General features: G+C 34.9%; 1 protein-coding gene and 1 pseudogene across 1 annotated transcript; one reads left to right on the plus strand and one right to left on the minus strand.

Moving 5' to 3' along the window:
* The first annotated feature begins 318 nt into the window (after positions 1-318).
* LOC113758660 lies at positions 319-12,347 on the plus strand (annotated as a pseudogene).
* A 4,101-nt stretch (positions 12,348-16,448) lies between these two features.
* On the minus strand, positions 16,449-23,325 carry LOC113758658 (the record flags this gene model as incomplete). Its single annotated transcript, XM_027301428.1, has 10 exons — positions 16,449-16,793; positions 16,888-17,166; positions 17,399-17,528; positions 17,622-17,700; positions 17,794-17,918; positions 18,024-18,135; positions 18,189-18,459; positions 18,543-18,692; positions 18,812-22,146; positions 22,378-23,325. Coding segments are annotated over 10 exons (5,774 nt in total), but the record flags the coding sequence as incomplete, so codon positions are not given.
* Positions 23,326-23,618: the final 293 nt, after the last annotated feature.

Here is a 23,618-nt window from a genome sequence, read left to right on the forward strand (position 1 = left end):
CGATTGCGCTACTAACTATCACTTGAGTATTTACTCATAAGATTACCTATTTTAAGACCATAGTACAAGTCTCCAATATTCCAAGCTTATTGTGTTACTACGCGGATAAAATCTCCAAGTACTATTCACTATTTTTACTAGACGTACTCCAGGAAATTAATTTTTGAAACGAATCATTTTAAAAATATAACGAAGTTATATTACCATGTATTTAGGTCTAATAAGACTAGAAAATATTCCTCGAAGCGAAAATCCAATTAAATAATTTATTAAGCCATAAATTAGGCATAAAATAATAGTTTTTACGAGTCCTCACAGCTTTCGCATTGGGTTTCCGACCCAGTCAAGATGTCAATAAATTTCAACTTGTGGTTCTTCACAAGGGCAGCTCAACAATCATTTGGTCTGCTAATAGAAACAATCTGATTCAAAGTTCAGATTTCTTCACATTCGCTAGAAATGGGAATGCTTACCTGCAACATGGTGGATCTACCATTTGGTCCAGAGATACTGCTAACAAAGGAGTTGTAGCAATGGAATTGCTGGATTCAGGGAATTTGGTACTTGTTGGCAATGATAGCGGCATAATATGGCAGAGCTTTGGCCATCCCACTGATACCCTTGCGTCGAATCAGGAGTTCACTGAAGGAATGTGTAAAACCCACGATTTTTGGGCTCATTTTATCTTGCCCAATTTAATTAAATGGTAATTTATTATGGGTAAAAGCAAACATAATTGCAGGTTAGGTTAAATAAGGTAAGGGGTCTAATAAATGAAAACTCTTACCCAAGCCACCTACTAATAAGTAGTGCTAGATTTAGGATTTTATTAAAACCCTAGACAGGAAAATAACCCTAGCCTTACTTTTTTTTTGTCTACCTCCCTGGAGCAAGAGCCGTCAGAGAGGAGAGAAGGGAAGCAGGCAACACTGTCAATCGATCGGACGACTAGACACCTAAACCTGTAAGTCTCGAATTCACACAAGAGAACCTCTCTTTTAAGTTTTAGTAGTTGTATCAATTGTTCTAATAATTTTATGGGCATGTATCGTTGCTATATAGGTGTAGATATGTATGTTTTGATAAGATTCGTATCTGGGTTAATAGGAATAGGGGGGTTGATTTTAATCCTGATATTATAGGGTGTTTGAATCTGTTTTTTTAAAAAAAAAAAAGAAAGGGAAGAGCAGCGGCGGCTGCCAATGGAAATGTTGTTGCCAGACCTTGGTCAAACAAATGGTTTTTGACGACCATGGTCTAAAAGGAAATGGTTGGCCTTCTGGCCAACCATGGCTCTCACCCGAAGAGGAAAAATGGATAATTTAGATGTTAACCAAATATAAGATAAAATAAGTAAATATTTAATAAATAAATTTTGAATATAACTAGTCCTTTTTTATAGGTGATCATGGGTATTAAAATTCAGGACCCAATTTAAAGAAATTGTTAGAATTCAAGTATTGGTCATGTAAAACTTTTATTTAATTAATTACGTCTAAGATATTTAAAGAAAAATCTAGGATATCTTAATTTAGCCTTATGAGGTTAATGTAGATGAGGTGAGATAAATTCTAAATTGTTAAACGAACATTTAAAATAATAATAACAATAATAATAATAATAATAATAATAATAATAATAAATAATGCTGACGATAGCACTAATATTAATAATAATCATAATCATAATAATAATAGTAAATAATAATTAATAAACAATAATAGTAAGGATAATAACAATATGGACATGGAGGAAGTAAATTAAGGATATAAACAAAGATAAAAATATAATACGAGTGGAATAAACTAAGACAATAATAATTATAATAGGTCAATATATATAGATATATATATATATGTACATGTATACATAAATAATAATAACACTTATATACGCCTAAAAGTGGAAATAAAGGGAAAGGTAATAGTAACTATCTAACATATATATAAGTGATAATAAAATAAATTAGCGACGACGAGAATGGTAATAATAATAATGGATAATCATAAATTATAAATAAATAGAGTAAGATAGTAGTCAGGGTAATAAACAGGATTGTGAATAATTATTTTCTTTTAAATTAGGAAACTTTACCAAAAGAACACTTTCCAAATTAAGAAACTTTCCAAAATTAGGAAACTTTCCAAAAATAGAAATCATCCAATTTGAGGGAAATGCTATTAGGGTCCATATAATGGTCTAGATATGAATCTCGTACTTACTTCGAGGTTGTATATTTATGCATTTATAGGAAGTAGCAACTAATTAGGGAACTCATGCATTTGATAGGTACGGTACAAGGATCTAAGGTAATCCACTCGAGCAGCTAAACAAAGGTAGGTGGTACTTACCCTTCTAAGATTTCAAACGCGCAAAGTGAAATTTTCAATGCTATTTTGTTGTGTTGACTCGAAAGGTGTTTGATTAAATGTTTTGCATGGATATTTATGAGAGTTATATTTTACTATACAAAAATGGGCCATGCGACTTATTTGAAATGTGTTGATATGTTTCTTATATACAAAATGAGCTGAATCTTTTATGGAAGCAAAGATTTATGTATACAATATATGAACTGAATTTTGACAAGTAAAGCTCAGAGCAGTCATGGAATAGACGGTAGGGGCTATAGTCCTATCTAATCGCCATGGTAGCCTGGTATAGAGTCCGGCCGATTGGTAAGGTCATGGTAGCCTGGTATAGAGTCCGGCCAATTGACAAGGTCATGGTAGCCTGGTATAGAGTTCGACCCGATTTGACCCAAATATGAATGAGACCAATCGGTAGTCATGAAACTTATTGTCGCCCCTAGTAGTAGGTTCTAATCTCTGGTGAGTATTAGTAGCCGTCATTACATGTTGTTATGAGCTGAAAGAAGGTTATGAACGGATATGAAATGATTTATGACACTTGCTTGAGAGACTTATGAACTGATTGAATTGATTATGATACGGATATGTGAATTATATGATTTATGATGATTTATGACTTTACGATTTCTCATGTATGGTTATCAAATGCTCTTTACTACTGTTGTTTTATAAATGTGTTATTAAAAATTATAGAGGTGATTTATTGGAAAGGATTTGATATATAGTTTTAAAGTTACGAGTACATAGTCCAACAGAGGGGTAAATATTACCTACTGAGCGATGTGCTCGCTCACCCTTCTTACCATTTTTTGCAGATTCTGAAGAGTATGAGTTGGTTTACGTAGAAGATCCTGAGGATGACTTTTATTAGTTTTAGATGAAAAGAAGTTGGCAAGCTAGCTACTTCTAGTTGTTAGTTTTATTTACTTTTATTTCCGCTGTTTCAATCAGAGAATAAATGTACGAACGTCTTGAACATTTGTAGACTTTCTTTTATACGTGGTTTGTACCGCACTTTATTTGGTTAAATTATTTAGTACCTTTAAAGTTAAATTAGTTAATGTAGCCTTGTATTCTTGAGTGAGACTTGGGAGTACGGCGGATGTCATGTGACGGGCACGTGCGGGCTCGGGGCGTGACATTTTTAGTGGTATCAAAGCCTAGGTTATATGGTCCGAAAGTATGTGAAATGGTTTTTGAGGTATTAGGGGTTTTGAGAATTGAAATGAGATGAAAAGAAAAAGAGGATTAAAGGAAATAAGAGATTCATGTGATTTTTAATGTTATCAAAGTTTAGGTTATGCGATTTAGATGTATGTTGAATGGTATTTGTAATATTAGTGATTTTAGAAAATGGGAATGAGGTTGGATTGAATATTGTGAAATAAGAGATTTTCATAATATTTAATGATAACAGAGTTTGAGGTACGATTTACTCTTTAGATGAAGTAGTTGAGGTACGATTTACTCTTCAATTGTGACCAAATAAATAGGCTTGAAAATTTGCATGTGTGAATAGTTGAAATGGTACAATTGGTGTTTATGATGTCCTTTAATTGGATGTAATTTTGGTAGTACACTCTACGTTTAAGATGTCGGACGTGTAGGAAATATTATGTGCATTTGAAGTATTGTCTATTGGAAATTAAAAGGAAATGGAAAAATAGATCAAAAGAAATAAGAGATTGTTGTGATTTTTTTTAGTTGTATCAGGGCTTAGGTTTTACAATCTGGAAGTGTGAGAAATGATGCTTGGATATTAATGATTTTGGAAATGGAAAGGAGATGCCAAATGATCAAGAGATTCCTATGATATTTAGTGGTATTATAGCTCAAATTGTAATAGTTGGAAGTAGGTATAAAGATACTGAAGATATTTGTGATTTGAGAATTGGAATGAAATGGATAAGGGATTAAAAGAAAATAAGTGACTCCATAACATTTAATGGTATTAGAATTTTAGGTTACAAATTTACTGGAATGACCTCAGGTATTGAGATGATGATTACTTTTAGTAAGTAAGTGGTGACTATATGTATATATTAAGTTGAAAAGGTAACCAGGCCCACCTACCAGATATGATTGACACTTACAAAAAAAAAAGAATAATAATAATAAAAGGGTATTTAGGGTGTTCTTTTTGTAAGTTTTGGTCTCTAGAGTACATTTCAAGTTTATCATTTAGGATGTCAGATCTATGGATAATCTTATATCTAGTTGAAGTTTAGTATAGAGAAAATTCAAAATATTGAGGAAATTAGAGTGCACAACGAAAGTATGAATGATCAACAATATGATGTCATCGAACGCAAGCAAAACACGTTGGATCTTGGAATTTTGTTGACTTATTTTGAGGTTTACGATAATTAGATCTAATGCTCAAGACATTTATTAAACTAGCTGATATTATTAGTTTTGGTATTATTACAACATGATCAGGCAATAAATATTTTATAAATTTCTTCCATTATATAATTTTACATACTTTTTACCAAAAAAAAAATGAATAAATGGTGAAACCAAAATCTTATTTGCACAAATAGTTTTAATCAGAATTTTTAAATATGTACCTTTACCTTACAGTTGCTTGGTAAATATAGTTTCTAAATATTTATGTATATATCTATATAAAAAAAAGAATAAATATATTGAATAATTATATCTTACAATCTTGTGCAAAATATATATATATTTTTTTATTTTTTATATACTCACCCAATCTCTAAAGAGTTTTAGATAAAAGTATTCTACAAAAAAAAAGTAATTTTTTTTTCCTTATCGTATAGAAAAATCTAACAATAATTCTTGATAAATTCTCTTTGTACTCTAAATTCTAATGCTGTAAGAAGTATAGTTAGTTGACTTATGTATTTCAAACACTTTCAGTTTCTAAACCTGTATGAGTTCGAAATTCTATACATAGATAAATATTTTACCAAATTTATGATAAAGTTATTATATTCAACTATGAGAATTTGACAATAATTTTTGTATAAAATTTTCTATATTTTTGTATGATCAAGGAGTTTTGTGAAATGATATTTGAGATATTAATATTTTCAAAAATTGAATTGAGTTAAAAAAAATGACCAAAGGAGATAAGATTCCCATGGCATTTAGTGGTGTAATAACTCAGGTTATAGGATCTGGAAATCGGTGTGATGCTATTTTAGATTTGAGATTTGAGAGAAATAAGAGATTTCCGTTATCAATTACAAACACTGTGGGCAGGAACCCATTTATTGAGATAATGATTACTTTTTGTGATAGTAGATAAGTATGTTGTTATAGAATGTGTGACGAAAGAAAAAAGTGGTACTGTTAGTGTCTATGGCATTCTTTCTATAGGTTGATCTCTATAGAGCATTATAAGTCGATATTTAGAATGTTGTGAGAGATATTATGACCATCTGAGCTATATAAATATGAAGATGGAAGGTATTGAGAAAATAAGAGTGCGCAGCAGAAGCTTGATGGAATTAAATAAGGGAATCCAATTTAGACACTGTAGGAATAATTCCCAAGATGTATTGCAAGAACATTGGAAATTTTGTTAACTTATCTTGATGTTTATGTCTTTTAGGTTTCGAGGACGAAATCTTTAAGAAGGGGGAGAGAATGTGATATCTAATCTGAAAATGAATTGTGAAAGTAGTGTTGGATTGGGACCCTAAATTCATGTCTAGATTTTGGTTGACCTACCAAGAGATTATAGGGATTGATACCTAAGACTAAATACCGCCTTCCACCCCAAAATGAATGGATAGTCAGAAAGGATCGTACGGACATTGGAAGACATACTAAGAGCTTGTGTTCTAGACTTCTCGGATAGTTGGGATAGGTTGGTGAAACTAATGCAGTTTTTGTACAATAATAGCTATCATAGTAGGATAGGTATGGCACTATTTGAAGCGTTGTATGGGCGAAAGTATATATCGCTCTTATATTAGGATGAAGTAGGGAGAAGCTAATCACTGGCCCCGATTTGATGGAAAGGACCTTGGAGAGAATTAAGGTTATTTGAGAAAGACTAAAGGTAGCTCAGGACCGAAATAAGAGTTGGGCGGATTTAAAGAGAAGACCTTTAGAATTTCAAACGGGAGAAAAAGTATATTTGAAAGCATCCCCCACCAAGGGAGTGATGAGATTTGGAAGAAGTAGCAAGTTAAGTCCAAGGTATGTACGACCTTACGAAATACTAGAGGGAGTGGGACCTTTAGCTTATCAACTGATCCTTTCACCTGCTCTATCGAGGATGCATAATGTTTTTCAAGTCTCCCGGCAGAGGAAGTATGTATCTGACTCGAACCAGATTTTGGAGGACAACCCATCGAGGTGAGGGAAAACTTGTCAGTGGAGAAAGTTCCTTTGAGAATCATGGATCATAAGGATCAAGTTCTAAGGAGAAGGACCATACCCTACGTGAAGGTGCAATGGACGAACCATACACCACGAGAGGCAATGTAGGAGTTAGAAGAAGACATGCGAAATAGACATCCCTATCTTTTTATCAAGGTACATAAGTTTCGAGGACGAAACTTTTTGTAAAGGGGGTAGAATGTAAAACCCACGATTTTTGGGCTCTTTTATCTTGCCCAATTTAATTAAATGGTAATTTATTATGGGTAAAAGCAAACATAATTGCAGGTTAGGTTAAATAGGGTAAGGGGTCTAATAAATGAAAACTCTTACCCAAGCCACCTACTAATAAGTAGTGCTAGGTTTAGGATTTTATTAAAACCCTAGACAGGAAAATAACCCTAGCCTTACTTTTCTTTCGTCTACCTCCCTAGAGCAAGAGCCGTTAGAGAGGAGAGAAGGGAAGCAGGCAACACCGTCAATCGATCCGACGACTAGGCACCTAAACCTGTAAGTCTCGAGTTCACACAAGAGAACCTCTCTTTTAAGTTTTAGTAGTTGTATCAATTGTTCTAATAATTTTATGGGCAAGTATTGTTGCTATATAGGTGTAGATATGTATGTTTTGATAAGATTCGTATCTGGGTAAATAGGAATAGGGGGGTTGATTTTAATCCTGATATTATAGGGTGTTTGAATCTGTTTTTTAAAAAAAAAAAAAAAAAGAAAGGGAAGAGCGGCGGCGGCTGCCGCTGCTCCGTTTCGGCCAGGCGTTGCAGAGGCAACGCCACAGGAAGAATCCCAGGCCAACCCAAGACATAAAAAAAATAAAAAAATAAATTGCAAGATGATGTCGCCAGCACTTGCTGGCGACAATGGACATAGGAAATGGTTGGCCTTTTCGGCCAACCAATGGAAGGAATGTTGTTGCCAGACCTTGGTCAAACAAATGGTTTCTGACGACCATGGTCTAAAAGGAAATGGTTGGCCTTCTGGCCAACCATGGCTCTTACCCGAAGAGGAAAAATGGATAATTTAGATGTTAACCAAATATAAGATAAAATAAATAAATATTTAATAAATAAATTTTGAATATAACTAGTCCATTTTTATAGGGGATCATGGGTATTAAAATTTAGGACCCAATTTAAAGAAATTGTTAGAATTCAAGTATTGGTCATGTAAAACTTTTATTTAATTAATTACGTCTAAGATATTTAAAGAAAAATCTAGGATATCTTAATTTAGCCTTATGAGGTTAATGTAGATGAGGTGAGATAAATTCTAAATTGTTAAACGAACATTTAAAATAATAATAATAATAATAATAATAATAATAGTAAATAATAATGCTGACGATAACACTAATATTAATAATAATCATAATCATAATAATAATAGTATATAATAATTAATAAACAATAATAGTAAGGATAATAACAATATGGACATGGAGGAAGTAAATTAAGGATATAAACAAAGATAAAAATATAATACGAGTGGAATAAACTAAGACAATAATAATTATAATAGGTCAATATATATAGATATATATATATGTACATGTATACATAAATAATAATAACACTTATACACGCCTAAAAGTGGAAATAAAGGGAAAGGTAATAATAACTATCTAACATATATATAAGTGATAATAAAATAAATTAGCGACGACGAGAATGGTAATAATAATAATGGATAATCATAAATTATAAATAAATAGAGTAAGATAGTAGTTAGGGTAATAAACAGGATTGTGAATAATTATTTTCTTTTAAATTAGGAAACTTTACCAAAAGAACACTTTCCAAATTAAGAAACTTTCTAAAAATAGAAACTTTCCAAAATTAGAAAACTTTCCAAAAATAGAAATCATCCAATTTGAGGGAAATGCTATTAGGGTCAATATAATGGTCTAGATATGAATCTCGTACTTACTTCGAGGTTGTATATTTATGCATTTATAGGAAGTAGCAACTAATTAGGGAACTCATGCATTTGATAGGTACGGTACAAGGATCTAAGGTAATCCACTCGAGCAGCTAAACAAAGGTAGGTGGTACTTACCCTTCTGAAATTTCAAACGTGCAAAGTGAAATTTTTGTTTCAATGCTATTTTGTTGTGTTGACTCGAAAGGTGTTTGATTAAATGTTTTGCTTGGATATTTATGAGAGTTATATTTTACTATACAAAAATGGACCATGCGACTTATTTGAAATGTGTTGATATGTTTCTTATATACAAAATGAGTTGAATCTTTTATGGAAGCAAAGATTTATGTATATGATATATGAACTGAATTTTGACAAGTAAAGCTCAGAGCAGTCATGGAATAGACGGTAGGGGCTATAGTCCTGTCTAATCGCTATGGTAGCCTGGTATAGAGTTCGGCCGATTGATAAGATCATGGTAGCCTGGTATAGAGTCCGGCCGATTGACCCAAATATGAATGAGACCAATCGGTAGTCATGAAATTTATTGGTCGCCCACCTAGCAGGGGTTTAATCTCTAGGCTGAGTACTCAGTAGCCGGTCATTACATGTACTTGTTATGAGCTGAACTGAAAGAAGGTTTATAAACGGATATGAAATTATTTATGAACTGCTTTGAGAGACTTATGAACTGATTTGAAATGAGACTTATGAGCTGATTTGAAATGATCTATGAACGGATATGCGACGTTTATGGGATGATTCATGAATGGATATGAAGAGACTTATGAATTGTTACAAAGTGATTTATGACATTGCGATTTCTCATGTATGGTTATCAATAAAGTGCTTTTAAATTCCTTGTCATTCTTTACTACTGCTTGTTTTATAAATGTCGTTACTTTAAAAATTATAGAGGTGATTTATGTGGAAAGGATTTGATATATAGTTTTAAAGTTACGAGTACATGGTCCAACAGAGGGGTAAATATTACCTACTGAGCGATGTGTCGCTCAACCCACTTCTTACCATTTTTGCAGATTCTGAAGAGTATGAGTTGGTTTACGTAGAAGATCCTGAGGATGACTTTTATTAGTTTTAGATGAAAAGAAGTTGGCAAGCTAGCTACTTCTAGTTGTTAGTTTTATTTACTTTTATTTCCGCTATTTCAATCAGAGAATAAATGTACGAACGTCTTGAACATTTGTAGACTTTCTTTTATACGTGGTTTGTACCGCACTTTATTTGGTTAAATTATTTAGTACCTTTAAAGTTAAATTAGTTAATGTAGCCTTGTATTCTTGAGTGAGACTTAGGAGTACGGCGGAGGTCATGTGACGGGCACGTGCGGGCTCGGGGCGTGACAGAATGAAACTGGTAAGCAATCCCAACTCCAATAATTTGAGTTACTCTCTTGAGATGAAGTCTGGAGATATGATTCTATCAGCAAATTATCAGCCCCCACAGCCTTATTGGGCCATGGGACTGGATACCAGAAGAATCATTGACGCAGATGGAGGGAATGTTGTATCTGCAACTCTTGATGACAATTCTTGGAAGTTTTATAATCAAGATAGTGTTACTTTGGCTTTTTGTTTTCTCTCATAATCATGATGAAAATACCATATGGGTGGCAGCTTTGGGAAATGATGGTTTCATCACTTTCAGCCTTCTTCCAGCTGATGGTAACTTCAGTGCCTCCTCGATACACATACCACAAGATCTGTGTAGTAGACCTGCAGCATGTGATCCGTATTTTGTTTGTGAGACAGGAAGCAGTTGCCTGTGCCCTTCGGCCCTTCACTCTTGCACGAAAAGTAGTTTCTCCTTCTGCGATAGGTCACAGGACTCTGTGGAGCTTGTTGATGCAGGGGACACTCTTAGTTACTCTGCTCTTGATATTATTCCACCCTCTTCTAAAACAGATTTAAATGGCTGCAAAGCCTCTTGCCAAGGAAACTGCTCTTGTGCTGTCATGTTCTTTCACCATTCAGGAAATTGTTTTTTGTTTGATCAGATAGGAAGTTTGCAGCACTCCAAAAATGGTACTCAATATGCTTCTTATACCAAAGTCTTGACCAATGCAAGAGGTGGGGCAAATCAAGGAGGTGGTGGAATTAACAAAACACGCTATGTGATTGTCATCGTGGTCATTATCTCCGCATTGCTCACCATTTTTGGTTTCCTTTATGCAGGATATCAGCACCACCAGAAGAAAAACGAGGAATTGCCCGAATCCCCTGAAAAGTCTTCGGAGGAGCAAATTTTTTTGGAGAATTTATTGGGACTCCCAGTTCATTTTAGCTTCAATGATCTTCAGATTGCAACTAATAACTTCAACAAGAAGCTTGGTCAAGGTGGTTTTGGTTCAGTTTACCAAGGGATTCTCCCTGCTGGAACTAGATTGGCTGTGAAAAAATTGGAAGGCATTGGTCAAGGGAAGAAAGATTTTCGAGCAGAAGTTTGCATTATTGGGAGCATTCATCATCTTCATTTGGTCGGGCTTAAAGGCTTCTGTGCTGAAGGAAATGACCGTCTTCTTGTGTACGAGTACATGGGAAATGGATCTCTTGATAGATGGCTTTTCCGAAAAAACAGAGGGCAATTCATGTTGGATTGGGAAACTAGATACAGCATTGCACTAGGAACAGCTAAAGGTCTGGCTTATCTCCATGAAGATTGTGATGTGAAGATAGTTCACTATGACATAAAGCCTGAGAATGTACTTCTTGATGACCATTTTGTTGCAAAAGTCTCAGATTTTGGTCTTGCTAAGCTTATGACTCGAGAGGAGAGTAATGTTTTCACCACATTAAGGGGAACAAGGGGGTATCTTGCACCAGAATGGATCACAAACCGTGCCATATCAGAGAAGAGCGATGTTTAGCATGGTTCGAAGACTCGGCCGAGACCGAGAGATGACTCAGCCGAGTCGACACCATCTCGGCCTAGTTCGAGACGAGACCGTGACGAAACGATACCGAGATACGTGACTCATCGAGACGTCACCGTGAAGGGTTGAAACGGTCGAGTCTTACCGAGTCACTCCGAGTCATCCCGAATCAACTCGAATTTTTATTATTTTTACTAATTTTTTAATTATTTTTGTTTATCATATTTTTTACAATTTTTAGAATATTAAATATTTCAAAAATTCGCGTCTCGCCGAGACCGCAACCGATATGCCAAGACCGATGTGGAACGGTCCAAGCCGCGACCGCAACCGCAACCGCGACTTTGAACCATGATGTTTACAGTTATGGCCTAGTGCTGCTTGAGATAATTGGTGGTAGAAGAACCTTTGATCGCTCAGAGCCCTCAGAGAAATCCCATTTTCCTTCTTATGCTTTTAAAATGATGGAAGAAGGAAAACTTGAGGACATCATTGATGGAAGTTTAAAGATAGATGAAAAGGATGACAGAGTTTCTACAGCAATTAAAGTTGGTTTCTGGTGCATACAGGATAAAATGTTCCTAAGACCATCAATGACCAAGGTAGTTCAGATGCTGGAAGGAATCTGCCCTGTCCCTCCGCCACCGCGCTGTTCGCAGCTAGGGTCACAACGTTATGCAGTTTTCTTCAGGTCAATGAGCAATCAGGGTGGTGGCGCCTTACCGGGGCCTCGAATGAGCAACGATGATGCTCATCTTTTGGCTACAAGTCTTTCAGGGCCAAGATAGCAACCACAGAAGCTGAAGCAATTTCATTAAAATTGAGAGCACTAGTGGAGAAGCCTTCATATGTACACCATTTTCATGCTTTTCTTCCTCGTACATTCATTAGGTTTTGTTTATATTTGGAAGGTAGACATTTTGGCATTCTAGCATTCAGTAAAATTGATATGCTGTTTGCACATCTTGCTCTGCAGATCTACCAAACATATCTTGAAGAATGTATACATGATTGGATTAGCAAAAATTTTTCTCATTGTCGCTGATGAACTAAATGGGTGATTAAAAGTTGGACTAGTCCCATGATGTGGTCGTGAGCATAATCAAGAAAAGAAAGAAATCCGGTAATTTCTCTGAACATTGTCTTAACAAACATATCGCAAAAATAAGGAAAGTGGAGAGAGGTTTCTCTATATAGATCAACCAATGCATCTGGTAAAATAATTTTTACGGTGATAATGTATATATGTCAGTGTATATAAGATTTTTTTCTTAGATTATTTTCTGCATTTACTTTTGATGATCAAATTATTTTTCATCTCAATTTAACAACTCAACTAATTAATCAGTATACCCGTGATCATTTCATTAAATTTTTCTCTTCATTTACAAAATAAACTAACATCTGCGAGTCAACTGTCAAAATTTAAGGGTATATATGTCCATTGAATTTCTTTTGACCACTCAAATATATTTTATTCAATATAGTGATCGAACTCAAATACTCGGATCGTACATTTTGGCCAAAAGTTTCTTTTGTCAAAAGGAAACTCATTGATTTGAGTTCAGTGACTGTATTGATTTGAGTTCAATATACTATACTAGGTGGGTATCCCGCGCAATGCGCGGGCGCTGGGTAGTAGGTGATAAATGTGGAAAAATTTGGTTTTCAATTTGTGCACGTGTGGTTAAATGCTTTGAATGGATAATTTTAGAATTTTAATGAAATAGAGTATTTGTAGCTTTTTTGTGGAAGTTCAAGAGTAAAATCTATGTGATTTTTGTTTTTATTTGTTGTGAGTTAAATATGTTGCGTAAGTTTTTTTTTCAGGTTAAGCGGTGGAAATATCATTTGTATATTGTGAGTTAAATATATTGGATAAGTGGTGGAAATATATTTGTATATATATTTATATATATATTTGTATATATGTACAATTATGATGGTATGGATATATATCTATATATATATTTGTATATATCTGTATATATATCTATATATGATTGTATATATGTGCCATACTTGTGTATGGATGATTATTATTTATATTAATTAGTATATATCTATATATATTTATATATATCTGTAATGTATATATGTATATATGTATGGTATATATTACTGTTATATACATGTATATTATATATATACGTTTTTTAGTGTATATTACTGTATATTATATATATATTTTTATATATATTACTGCATATTACTGTTATGAAGTTAGCAGAATCTATGATGTATTGACGTGTGCATGGTAGATATTTGTTTGCATGTGTAGGTAGTATGAGACGTGTAATTTCTTGTGTGGAAGGACGGTAGGCAGTTCTGAAAATTCACGTGTGTCTAGTGGTGTTTCTTGGTTATATATTTGAAGCTGGGATACTGGTAAGAAGTGTACGTTTAGTATTTGTTTGTAGATAGTTAACGTTTGCAAATGGCGGGTGGAAGTGGGAGATTTCCGACTGCTCAATTGTATTATCCAGAGGTGGATGAAGAGGTGAATCAACTGGCTGTTGTTCGTGGAGCAGCTTATCCTTTGGGAAATGGGTGTCGGAATCGTCCAGCTGAACCTGTTGCACGAGCACAGGTGGCAAATGTTTTGCTGAAAAATGAGATATGTAATTTGTTCAAGGAATTTTATAGGCATGATGATTGGGCGTCGGTTCTAGAGGCTGCGTTTAGGGTCGGAAGGGGCTATCCGATCTTGGGATTGATTGCTAGTAGAATGAGGTTGGAGGTGTTAGAAGAAAGATATTACTTTCCCAGTCCGCCATCTTCTAGTGACCTGGGTGGCGAAACTGATTGAAGGTTTTGGCTTTGCGAAGATGTGTTTCTTGGTTTGTGTATTGTTGGTTTTTGACGTATGCTTTTTAGTGTATGGTGTTTAGCTAGTAAGAAATGTTTGTGAGTTTTTGGAGAATATGATGATCTTCTATTTGCTACATAAAGTAGCATGATATGTATATGTATGTATTTTATGAAGTACTGAAGTTTTTATTTGTAGAAGTGTGGTACAATAGCATGTAGTGAAAATTTGTGAGGAAATTTAAGATTTGCAATGTGTTGGTTTTAGATTGGTCATAACTCATGCGAATGTAGTCTGCAGTTTTTGGGAAGTTGTTTGGAATTTTAACATGAATTAAAAGAATTTTATTAGGTGTATCAAAGCTAATGAACATGGATAAAATATGTAGATTAGGTCTATTATCATGTATGTAGATTAACTTATATAATAACTTATACAATTAACATGAATAAAATATGTAGATTAAATCCATAATAAAATGAAGGATATTTCTGCGATATGTTCATATGTTCCATCGCATGTATGAGATTTGGAACCAGCGTAGAGTGAATTATTGTTCAATGAAAATTTGTAGGAAATTTAAAACAGAATACGAATTGAATCTGCAGTTTTTGACAAGAGTCGAATGTTTAATGAATGATAGATAAAATATATGGAGGTGTTTAAAAATTTAAAAGTTGATTGAATGGATAATAAAATGAAGAAGATTTATTTGATATTTTTAATTGTTTGGTGCGATGTATCAGATTTTTAAATGAATCAACAATGAATAGTTGTAGGATATTTCGGGTAAATGTTGATAGACTAAACAGACTGGTATGTTTGATTATAGATGGAGAAAGAATATGATCAGGGAAATTGATGTTGGACAGGTTGACATCTGTTTTTGACCACTGATTCTTTTTGTTTTGGTTTGGAGACAGAGTAAAAGAATTCACGTGAATACAGTAGTTTTTTGTGTGGCACATATCTTTTTGTCAGTGTTGTTTAGTTCACATGTGTATAGTGTCATTCTGTTTTTTGTATTTGTTTCTTTTTGCTCTGTGATGTCGTTGATGTGTATAAATGCGTTAGTTTTGTGATTTGGTTATTTAGTTGCTGTATTGTTATAGGTTTTTGTATGCTTTATTAGTGATTTTTTTGTACTTCTTTGTGACTTGAAGATGGATTATACTCATAATCGTATTGCAGTGTTACGTGATTTGCATCCAGATATTGAAGTTATGCTCAATCGAGTATCAATAAGTGGTGTGTTGGGAAACTTGGCAGGGCATAGTGGAGATAATGGGATCTTAAGTGGTGCAGATCGGCTTTTAGCAAATAATATTTTACTTAGGAATGAGATATATGAGTTGTTCAAATCTTTTTATCGACATCCAGAGAAGGCTCGTGTGCTGGAAAGTGCATTAGGAGATATTGGACACCTTCCATTTCTTCAAATCATTGCTCGTCGTATGGAAGTAGAAGTTGAAGAACAGAGGAAAGCAGTTCAAAGTGCGATGAGTGGCTCTTCTGATGCGTGTGGAAGAAATTTGTAATGCAGTGCTATGTATGTTTTCATTGATCTGTATGATTTGTATCGTGGAATTGTTTGCAGTTGTGATGTACTGTATTATATGTAAAAGTTTCTGTTTAGATTTTGTGTTGAGGAAGTTTAGTTGCATGAAGTTCATAGGTAGTGGAAATGTTTTTGTGTTTCATGGTTTGTTAATACTCGGTTTGATTGTAGTTTGTGCTCTAGTTTTTTTTCAAATGAAGGTGAAAGGAATAAACTATTGTAAAATTGGAATGGATTTGCAAGCATAGAAAAAATTCAAACACAGCTAGTGGAGGCAAAATAGTTACAATAAGTATACATAATACAGCGGGTGTTTTCAGTTCCACAAAGCTCAGCTAACTATCTTTAAGCAAAAGTGCATCAAAAGTTCAGTAGCTATACAAATGATAAAGAGTAGTAGAGGTTCAGCAACAAAAAGTTTAGGCGTAGAAAGCTGAGGAGCCAAAGTTCAAGAATCAAAAGTTGTGGAATGCTAGTAGATGTCCAAAAATATTTGCTAACAAAAAGTACTATATGGCAGTTTCATTCTTCCTTTTCAGATTCTTTGGTACGTTGCTTTTTAGTTGGACTCTCTGTGATTTTCAGAGTTGATAGCAAACTGCTGTGCACATTTGTGTCTTTTGGAGCAGTAGCGAGTGGAGTTTCATTGGCCTGTGGAGTGGTGATTGCAGGTTCTGTGCTTGATTCTGAGCAAGCAATGGTGGAAGAAACTTGTGATAGAATCTCTGCCATGGATGTTTTGTGCAGGATAATGGCTGAGTATTTCTCAGTACTGGTGGATGCATGGGTGTTTATCATTTTCTTCACAAAGCATGTTATCACAGTGCTGTTAATGGCCTCTTCAATGGCTTCATAGTTCAGTTCATGCTGTCAAAGTAATATAAACAGATTTTGATCAGATATGGTACACTTAGTTTTTACTCATAGTATTCTGAATGCATATAAAAATCTGATTTGTTACCTTGTTTTCTGAGTCTTGCATCTCCAATAAGGTGAAAGGTAGTAACTGAAGAGCATCGTTGTCATAAAGATCAAGCGTCAAAACTCCAGAATAATCAGCAAGTTCTACAGTTAATCGGCATCTTGCAGTAATATTTACTTGTTTGTTGCATGAAGTGCAAACAATTTTCCACGCTGGCTTTCCTCTGAATGATTTGTGGCATTGTGGACAAGCATTACACCATAATCGTTGGCTCTTGTCTAGTAACCTTGGAGTACCACGCAACCAGTAGGCTTTTTTCTGTATTAAAGTCACTATTGTTCAGCTTACATTGATAAGGAAATTGAGATGTAGATGTGAATATTTAACATGTTTAAGAAGAAAATGAAAAATCCTGAAGTAAAAAGGGATGAAAATAAGAGTTATTGGTACAAGAGGTCAAGAGTAGGGAATCAAGTGATGAAGCTGGCATAAAAAACAAAGTGTATCTTTCAAATGTTTTTGGTGATAAAGCTTGAGGGGTACAATTTACCGTAGGAAACGCAAGGAAATCTTGAATAGTTGTGAGCTCATCATCTCTTGGTTGTGGCAGAAGCTTAGCTCGGTTGTGGTATGCTTTTTCTGCCATCAGTTTCTTGATTTCTGCTTGTGTCTCAGTAGCCCTTGTGAGTCAAGATAAAAGTTTCATTTGTAACGTTTAGAATATATTTGATAGAAAATATTTTCAAATGATTACTTATGAGAAGAAGTAGTACCAGTGTTTGAGATCAGCAGTTTGTTGTATCGGAGGATTAACCAGAATGCTTGATCCAAATTTTGTTGAGAGATTCAGTGCTGCAATAATTATGTGTTGTAAGGTACATAGTATTATGAATACATACTAAGTCACTAAACATGCGAAGCATCAGAAATTTGTTATGCACTCACTGTGATATGATGATACTTTAATTCGAAGTGCAACAATGAGCGGCATTGTGTCAATGATATTTGCAATCGTTTGGCCTTCATCTGTTTCATGCTCACCCCACAGAGTCAGAATCACTGGCATCATGCTGCATTGTGTTTTATTGATAAGTGACAATTTGTTAGAAAAGGATATCTTGATCAATTTGTGATGGTATAGAGTTGGTATAGAATAAATGGATGGTTTTACATACCTTTTGTCTATAATCACTACTTCCCTGGTAGCAGTAGTAGCTCTCTGTATTCGAGGATGAACTTCAGCGACAATGCCTAAGACATCTGATTTTGGAATGTGCTTAGTTATAACTGTTATGAAGACTACGCATATTAGCAGTTGAGGACATGGTTTTGTGACTTACCTATATCTGTATTATCATCTATGTGCTGGTGGAATTTTGTAAAGGGCGAGAATCTGAAGACAGTTGGAATCTGAGGTGGCTGGACTTCATCTATTGCTTGAACAACAGTAGAATTATCTATGTACCATGTACACTGATTTGGATGACTGCGATATTCTGATGGTGTGTACTCAACTCTAGCATTGCAGAGAATGTATCGTTTGTAGAGTTGGAAATGGTTTCTGAAGAAGTCGATGTCTGATTTATAAATCATTGCTTCAACTGTTGTACCCTGGTAACAAATATAGTTGTGTTGATCTGAATATAAAGGTTGAGTAATAAAGTATATAGAGTGGAGTTCAGAATTTCGATTACCTGTTGATCAATTAATATCAGCTTCTGATATCGGTTGCCGGCTTTTGAAAGTAATGCCTTTTGCTTGTCCAGAACCTGAACCAGAGCTGTCCAGTTTTGTAGTCCAGGGATTATCTCACTGAATGGAATGATGTTTCTTTCCTGCTGTGACTTGTAATAAGAATACATGAGTACAGAATGAAGACTATAAGAGGTATATGATTATGGACATGGATAAATAACTCGTATGCACATGCTTAGAGCAATTACTGGTAAGCTAGATCTAGTACTTCTGTATATACTATATTTTCAGTAATCGAGTCTTGTTCATCATCAAATATGGATGGTTTGATAAGAATTTTCACAGAACTACTGTTCTTTGCTCTTGACATTGCTACATATAGCTGTCCATGTGAAAAAACTGGTTCACGCAAATATATGCCAACAAAATCAAGCGTTTGTCCCTGAGCTTTGTTTATTGTCATAGCAAAACAGGGCCGGATAGGAAATTGAATACGTTCAAATGGTACTGGTGAGTCTGAACTGTTCTCTACTCTGAAAGATATTCTGTGGATGAAGACCTCTTTTCCAGCAAATTCACCACATGTTATGACCGCATGTATGATATTGGAGCTCAAGGATTTGCATATCAGTCTAGTGCCGTTGCATAATCCCTGAGGAGCATCAATGTTTCTGAGTAACATGATAGGGCAATATGGTTTAAGAAGTAGCTTATGAGGTGGAAAACCATTTGGAGTTAAACTGTTCAGCAAGTCCTCCATGATTGTCTGGTCAGAGCTGTCTATACACTTGTCTCGACTGATATATTCTTGGAGTTGTCCTTCTAAATGTACAATGAGTCTCTCATTAATTTGATCAACAAAGTCATTTTTTGTTGTCAGTATAGCACGATTAACTGCAGAGAGATTTTGGTCAGAAAATGCTTTCAAATCTGGAAATACTGTCCTGATGAGTGCAGTCAGTGATTGTTCCTCATTTGTATATCTTATCAGCATTGATGGAGGTATCTGGATAGAATTCTTGAAGATAACTGGCTCCATTCCATTTCCAATGCGAAGTAGATATTGAGTAAACTCTGGATCATGTCTTGCTCTCATGTTTTCAGTGAGATGTAATCTACGTAGCTGTGGCCATATGTACGAATTGACTATGCTTGCATCAATAAATTCAGATTTTGATCCCTTTGTTACCACTGGCAAGACTTGACGGAAATCGCCTCCAAGAACAATGACCTTTGATCCAAACAAATCGTTTGAGTCCATTATATCTCTTAGAAGTTTGTCAACACTTTCAATTGAGCCCTTATGCGCCATTGGAGCTTCATCCCAGATTATAAGAATTGCAGATTGAAGGAGTTTTGCTAATGAGCTTTGTTTACTAACTCTGCATTGCTTATCTGGTGTTCCAGCAATTGGTATCTTGAATCTTGAGTGAGCTGTTCTTCCACCTGGTAAAATGGAAGCCGCAACTCCACAAGATGCTGTAGCAAGAGCTATGTATCCTTTTGATCTGGTTTGTGCTAGTAGTGCTCGATAGAGGAATGTTTTTCCTGTTCCACCTGGTCCATCAATGAAGAAGATCCCTTTCTTGTGAACAAAAACTGCATTCATAATAATGTCAAAAGCTTTTTTCTGATCAGCATTTAGTTGTTTAATTGCTAAAAGGTCATGCTCTGGTACAGAGATTCTTGTTTCAGCTATTGTATCACGAGTGTTTTTGTTCAAGGCATCAAAATACAGGGTATTTGAAACTAAAGCGTATTGATTAATGTCTTTTCCCATTGATTGGAGAAACTCATTTATTTGACATAGTACCTGCAAACGAATCTGATCAACTGATATTTCTGGAATGTTGCTCATATCTTCAGATAATGGCTGCTCAAATTGCTCCCAAAGATATCTTGGATTTGAAGGAGGAAAATGAACGAGCAAAGTCGCAAATAATCTTCTCAAACTATATGGCATGTGATACAAACTTGCTTCTTCAAGACATTGTTCTTGTGACTTATCGGACTCAAAGTAACCTCTCAAGATTACTGCCTCACGAAAAGTGTGTACATAAGCTCCATTTATTGTTCTCAAATCATCAAATGAAGTTGGACTGTTGACATGTGTGAGGAATAGTCTGAGAAAGTATCGTTCTCCTTCCATTGGACTTGCTGTCACTATCCTGCCTATAGAATCTTTTTGTTTTCTTGGCTCCCATTTTCTCCTTCCTGGATACCAGACAAAATGTTCAGGGAACTCTTTATAAGTACATTTGAGGTTCTGAGCTAGAGGATCATTAGAATTCATGTAAAAGAATTCTGTTAACATAGTTCTCTTAGCAAATCTGTTTCTTACTACATCGCGTAAGTCTTGATCTCCTCTGAAGTTCAATGGCTGACAATTTTCTAGGTGAAGTTGTAGGTGAATAATAGAAGGATGCATTTCAGATAGCAAGAATCTGTATATCCTCCATATACCTTCGACTGCACATACCCACCTAGCTGACTGGTAGTCTTTGATTTCATCAACTGTAGATAAATTAGCATCAGAATTTGAGTCATTAGAGCTGTCTGAATTCACTCGAAAATGGATCTTGTCATGACCTTTGTAGATATACTTATATATGTACTTCACTGCTTTCACTGTAGAGCAGATTTCAACATTTATATGGCAGTTGAATTTTGCAAGAAGGTAAGGGTTGTATGGAACAACCCATCTGTTATCCACTTCATGTCCACGAACCATCATCTTGTATCCATTGTTCCTTCTTTGGTAAGTGGGGTATGCATTATCCCCATGAAATGTTTTATCAGAAAATGGCTTTGGATAATTGTTTCTGCATTTTTTCTGATGTTGTCCTTGCATACAGACATTGTTTGGATTTTTTTTGCCACAAGGACCATGAATCATATGTCTACGAACCATGTTGAAAAGATGTTGATTTTTGCTCTCATCTGGAATCTCTGCACTAACGATTTGATCATAAGAATCTGTAGAGTAAAGCTTTGAACATGGCTTCAAGATTATGAGGAAATGAGCATGAGGAAGACCGCGCTTTTGGAATTCAATGACATAGGTGTAAGCAGCAACAGATCCAAATATCTCTTTTTTGAATAATTCTTGCTTCAACATATCAAGCTTTGCATGAAACACTCGAGTGAGTAAATCTGGTCTGTTGTGTCCTTCATCTGTTCTGAGCATATGATCCTTTATTTCTGGCCATGAAGGATTGCAAGTGATCGTAATGAATAAATCTGGTTTACCAAATTTCTGTACCAAAGCCATAGCATCAACATATCTCCTTTTCATGTCACGCGGGCCTCCTATAAATGAAGCTGGAAGCACCACTCGCTGGCCTACCTTTGAACCTTGGCATTGACCTGCTATGACGCTATCCATAACGCCTTGTAGTTCCTCTCTTCTTATAAATTCTTGTTTATTCTTATAGTAATCTAGTCTCTGGCTTTCGATTTTTATGTACATATCAACAACATACTGCTGAAGTAATCTTCCAGTGTTGAGTATATTTGGACAATATTTGTCTCTCATCTGCAATTTATAAGCATAATATTCTCGCATTGACACAGATTCACTGTTGTTTTCAGGATCATTGCAAGCTGAAAGTTACATACATAAGCTATAAGTTATTGATTCAATTGGATGAAGGTGAATACATTGACAAAATATAAGTGATCTATGTTCTCCATATAATCAATAAAAGTAGTATATTCTGCATATAAATCAGTGCACATGTTTAATTGTATAAGTAATGGATAACTAATGTATGTAAGTAATGTATAAGTCATTTGCATATAACTAATGTATGAGTCATTGGAGGTTGGAACTACCTTCTTGTTCAGCAGATATCATTTCTTCAGCAGATTTGTAGTTGGTTAGAACAGCAGTAGTTCTGGTTTTCTGAATACATCTTTTTCTCTTTTTTGGATTCTCTGTGGTCACTCTTCTGATGCCAGGATGCCAGCCTGTTTCACCAAGTGCAAATAATAGTGGATACTGCAGAGGATCGTAACAGCCATAATAATATTGCACCAAGTGATCCCTTCCTTCTTTTGTATAAATTTGGATGTGTCTGGCATAACCTGATTCTGAATTTTGGCCTTCTGTCCAAAGAGCTGCAACTTGAGAGGTTGTTGGATGGTTGAATACTCGTTGATCATTTTCTGAATGTGATTTCAGCACTATCTGATATGAATCTAAATTTGGAACATTTCTGAGGCTTCGCAGAAAGCATGCGTATGGATTAGATTTCATCAGTTCCATGATCCTCAGTACTATAGTTTCTGTTAATCTTTCAGAAACTGCCATTCTATTTTGGAGCTCATGGTCTGTATCATGAAAATACAGCTGCAGATATAGTCCAGATCCTCCATGCGGAATAAGGTCTTTGATGAAGTGATAGGTCTGTCCCTGAACTTTGAATGTATATATACCATTTGTTCTCCTGCAGAGCGATTTATCATAGTGTACACCAAAGGAAGTGAAAGCAAACATATTGTTATATGTTCTGACATACGTGCGAAAGGATAAAGCTTCATCAGAGTGACCAGTAAATAATTCTATAAGAATGTCTGGAAGGTTATTTTCATGTAGAACTACTTGTCCGTCAGAACAACAAAAATTAGGTGTCTCAGAGTGCATCCTTTTTGCTCCACAGTATTGACAATCAGGTTTGCTAGGTAATCTATCTGCCTTGTCATTAATAAACTGCAGTGCATAAACTCCATCAACAACTTGATTAGCTGTAAAATTACCAATTACTTGAGTCAAACTAAACACTGAAAGTGAAAATAAGTATCTGGAAAAGCAACAAGTAATGGTTTGTAATCTATACCTCTTTTTTTTTCTTTCTGTTACTGACAGCTTTCTTTTGTTTCACTGATGATTGTCTTGTGGCTGAATAGTTCAATTATATATAATCAGAATCACACATGAAAACCTGTATATACATACTGGTAGGAACATGATGAAGCTATTTGGATAAAGAGAACTGATTTCAGATTATATAATAGAAGTATTAGTTATGCACGTCAGGATGATGTTGTTGATAAGTCAGATATGCTGATATTCA

This window comes from Coffea eugenioides, unplaced genomic scaffold (genome assembly GCF_003713205.1).
Source record: "Coffea eugenioides isolate CCC68of unplaced genomic scaffold, Ceug_1.0 ScVebR1_63;HRSCAF=309, whole genome shotgun sequence".
Classification (NCBI taxonomy): Eukaryota; Viridiplantae; Streptophyta; class Magnoliopsida; order Gentianales; family Rubiaceae; genus Coffea; species Coffea eugenioides.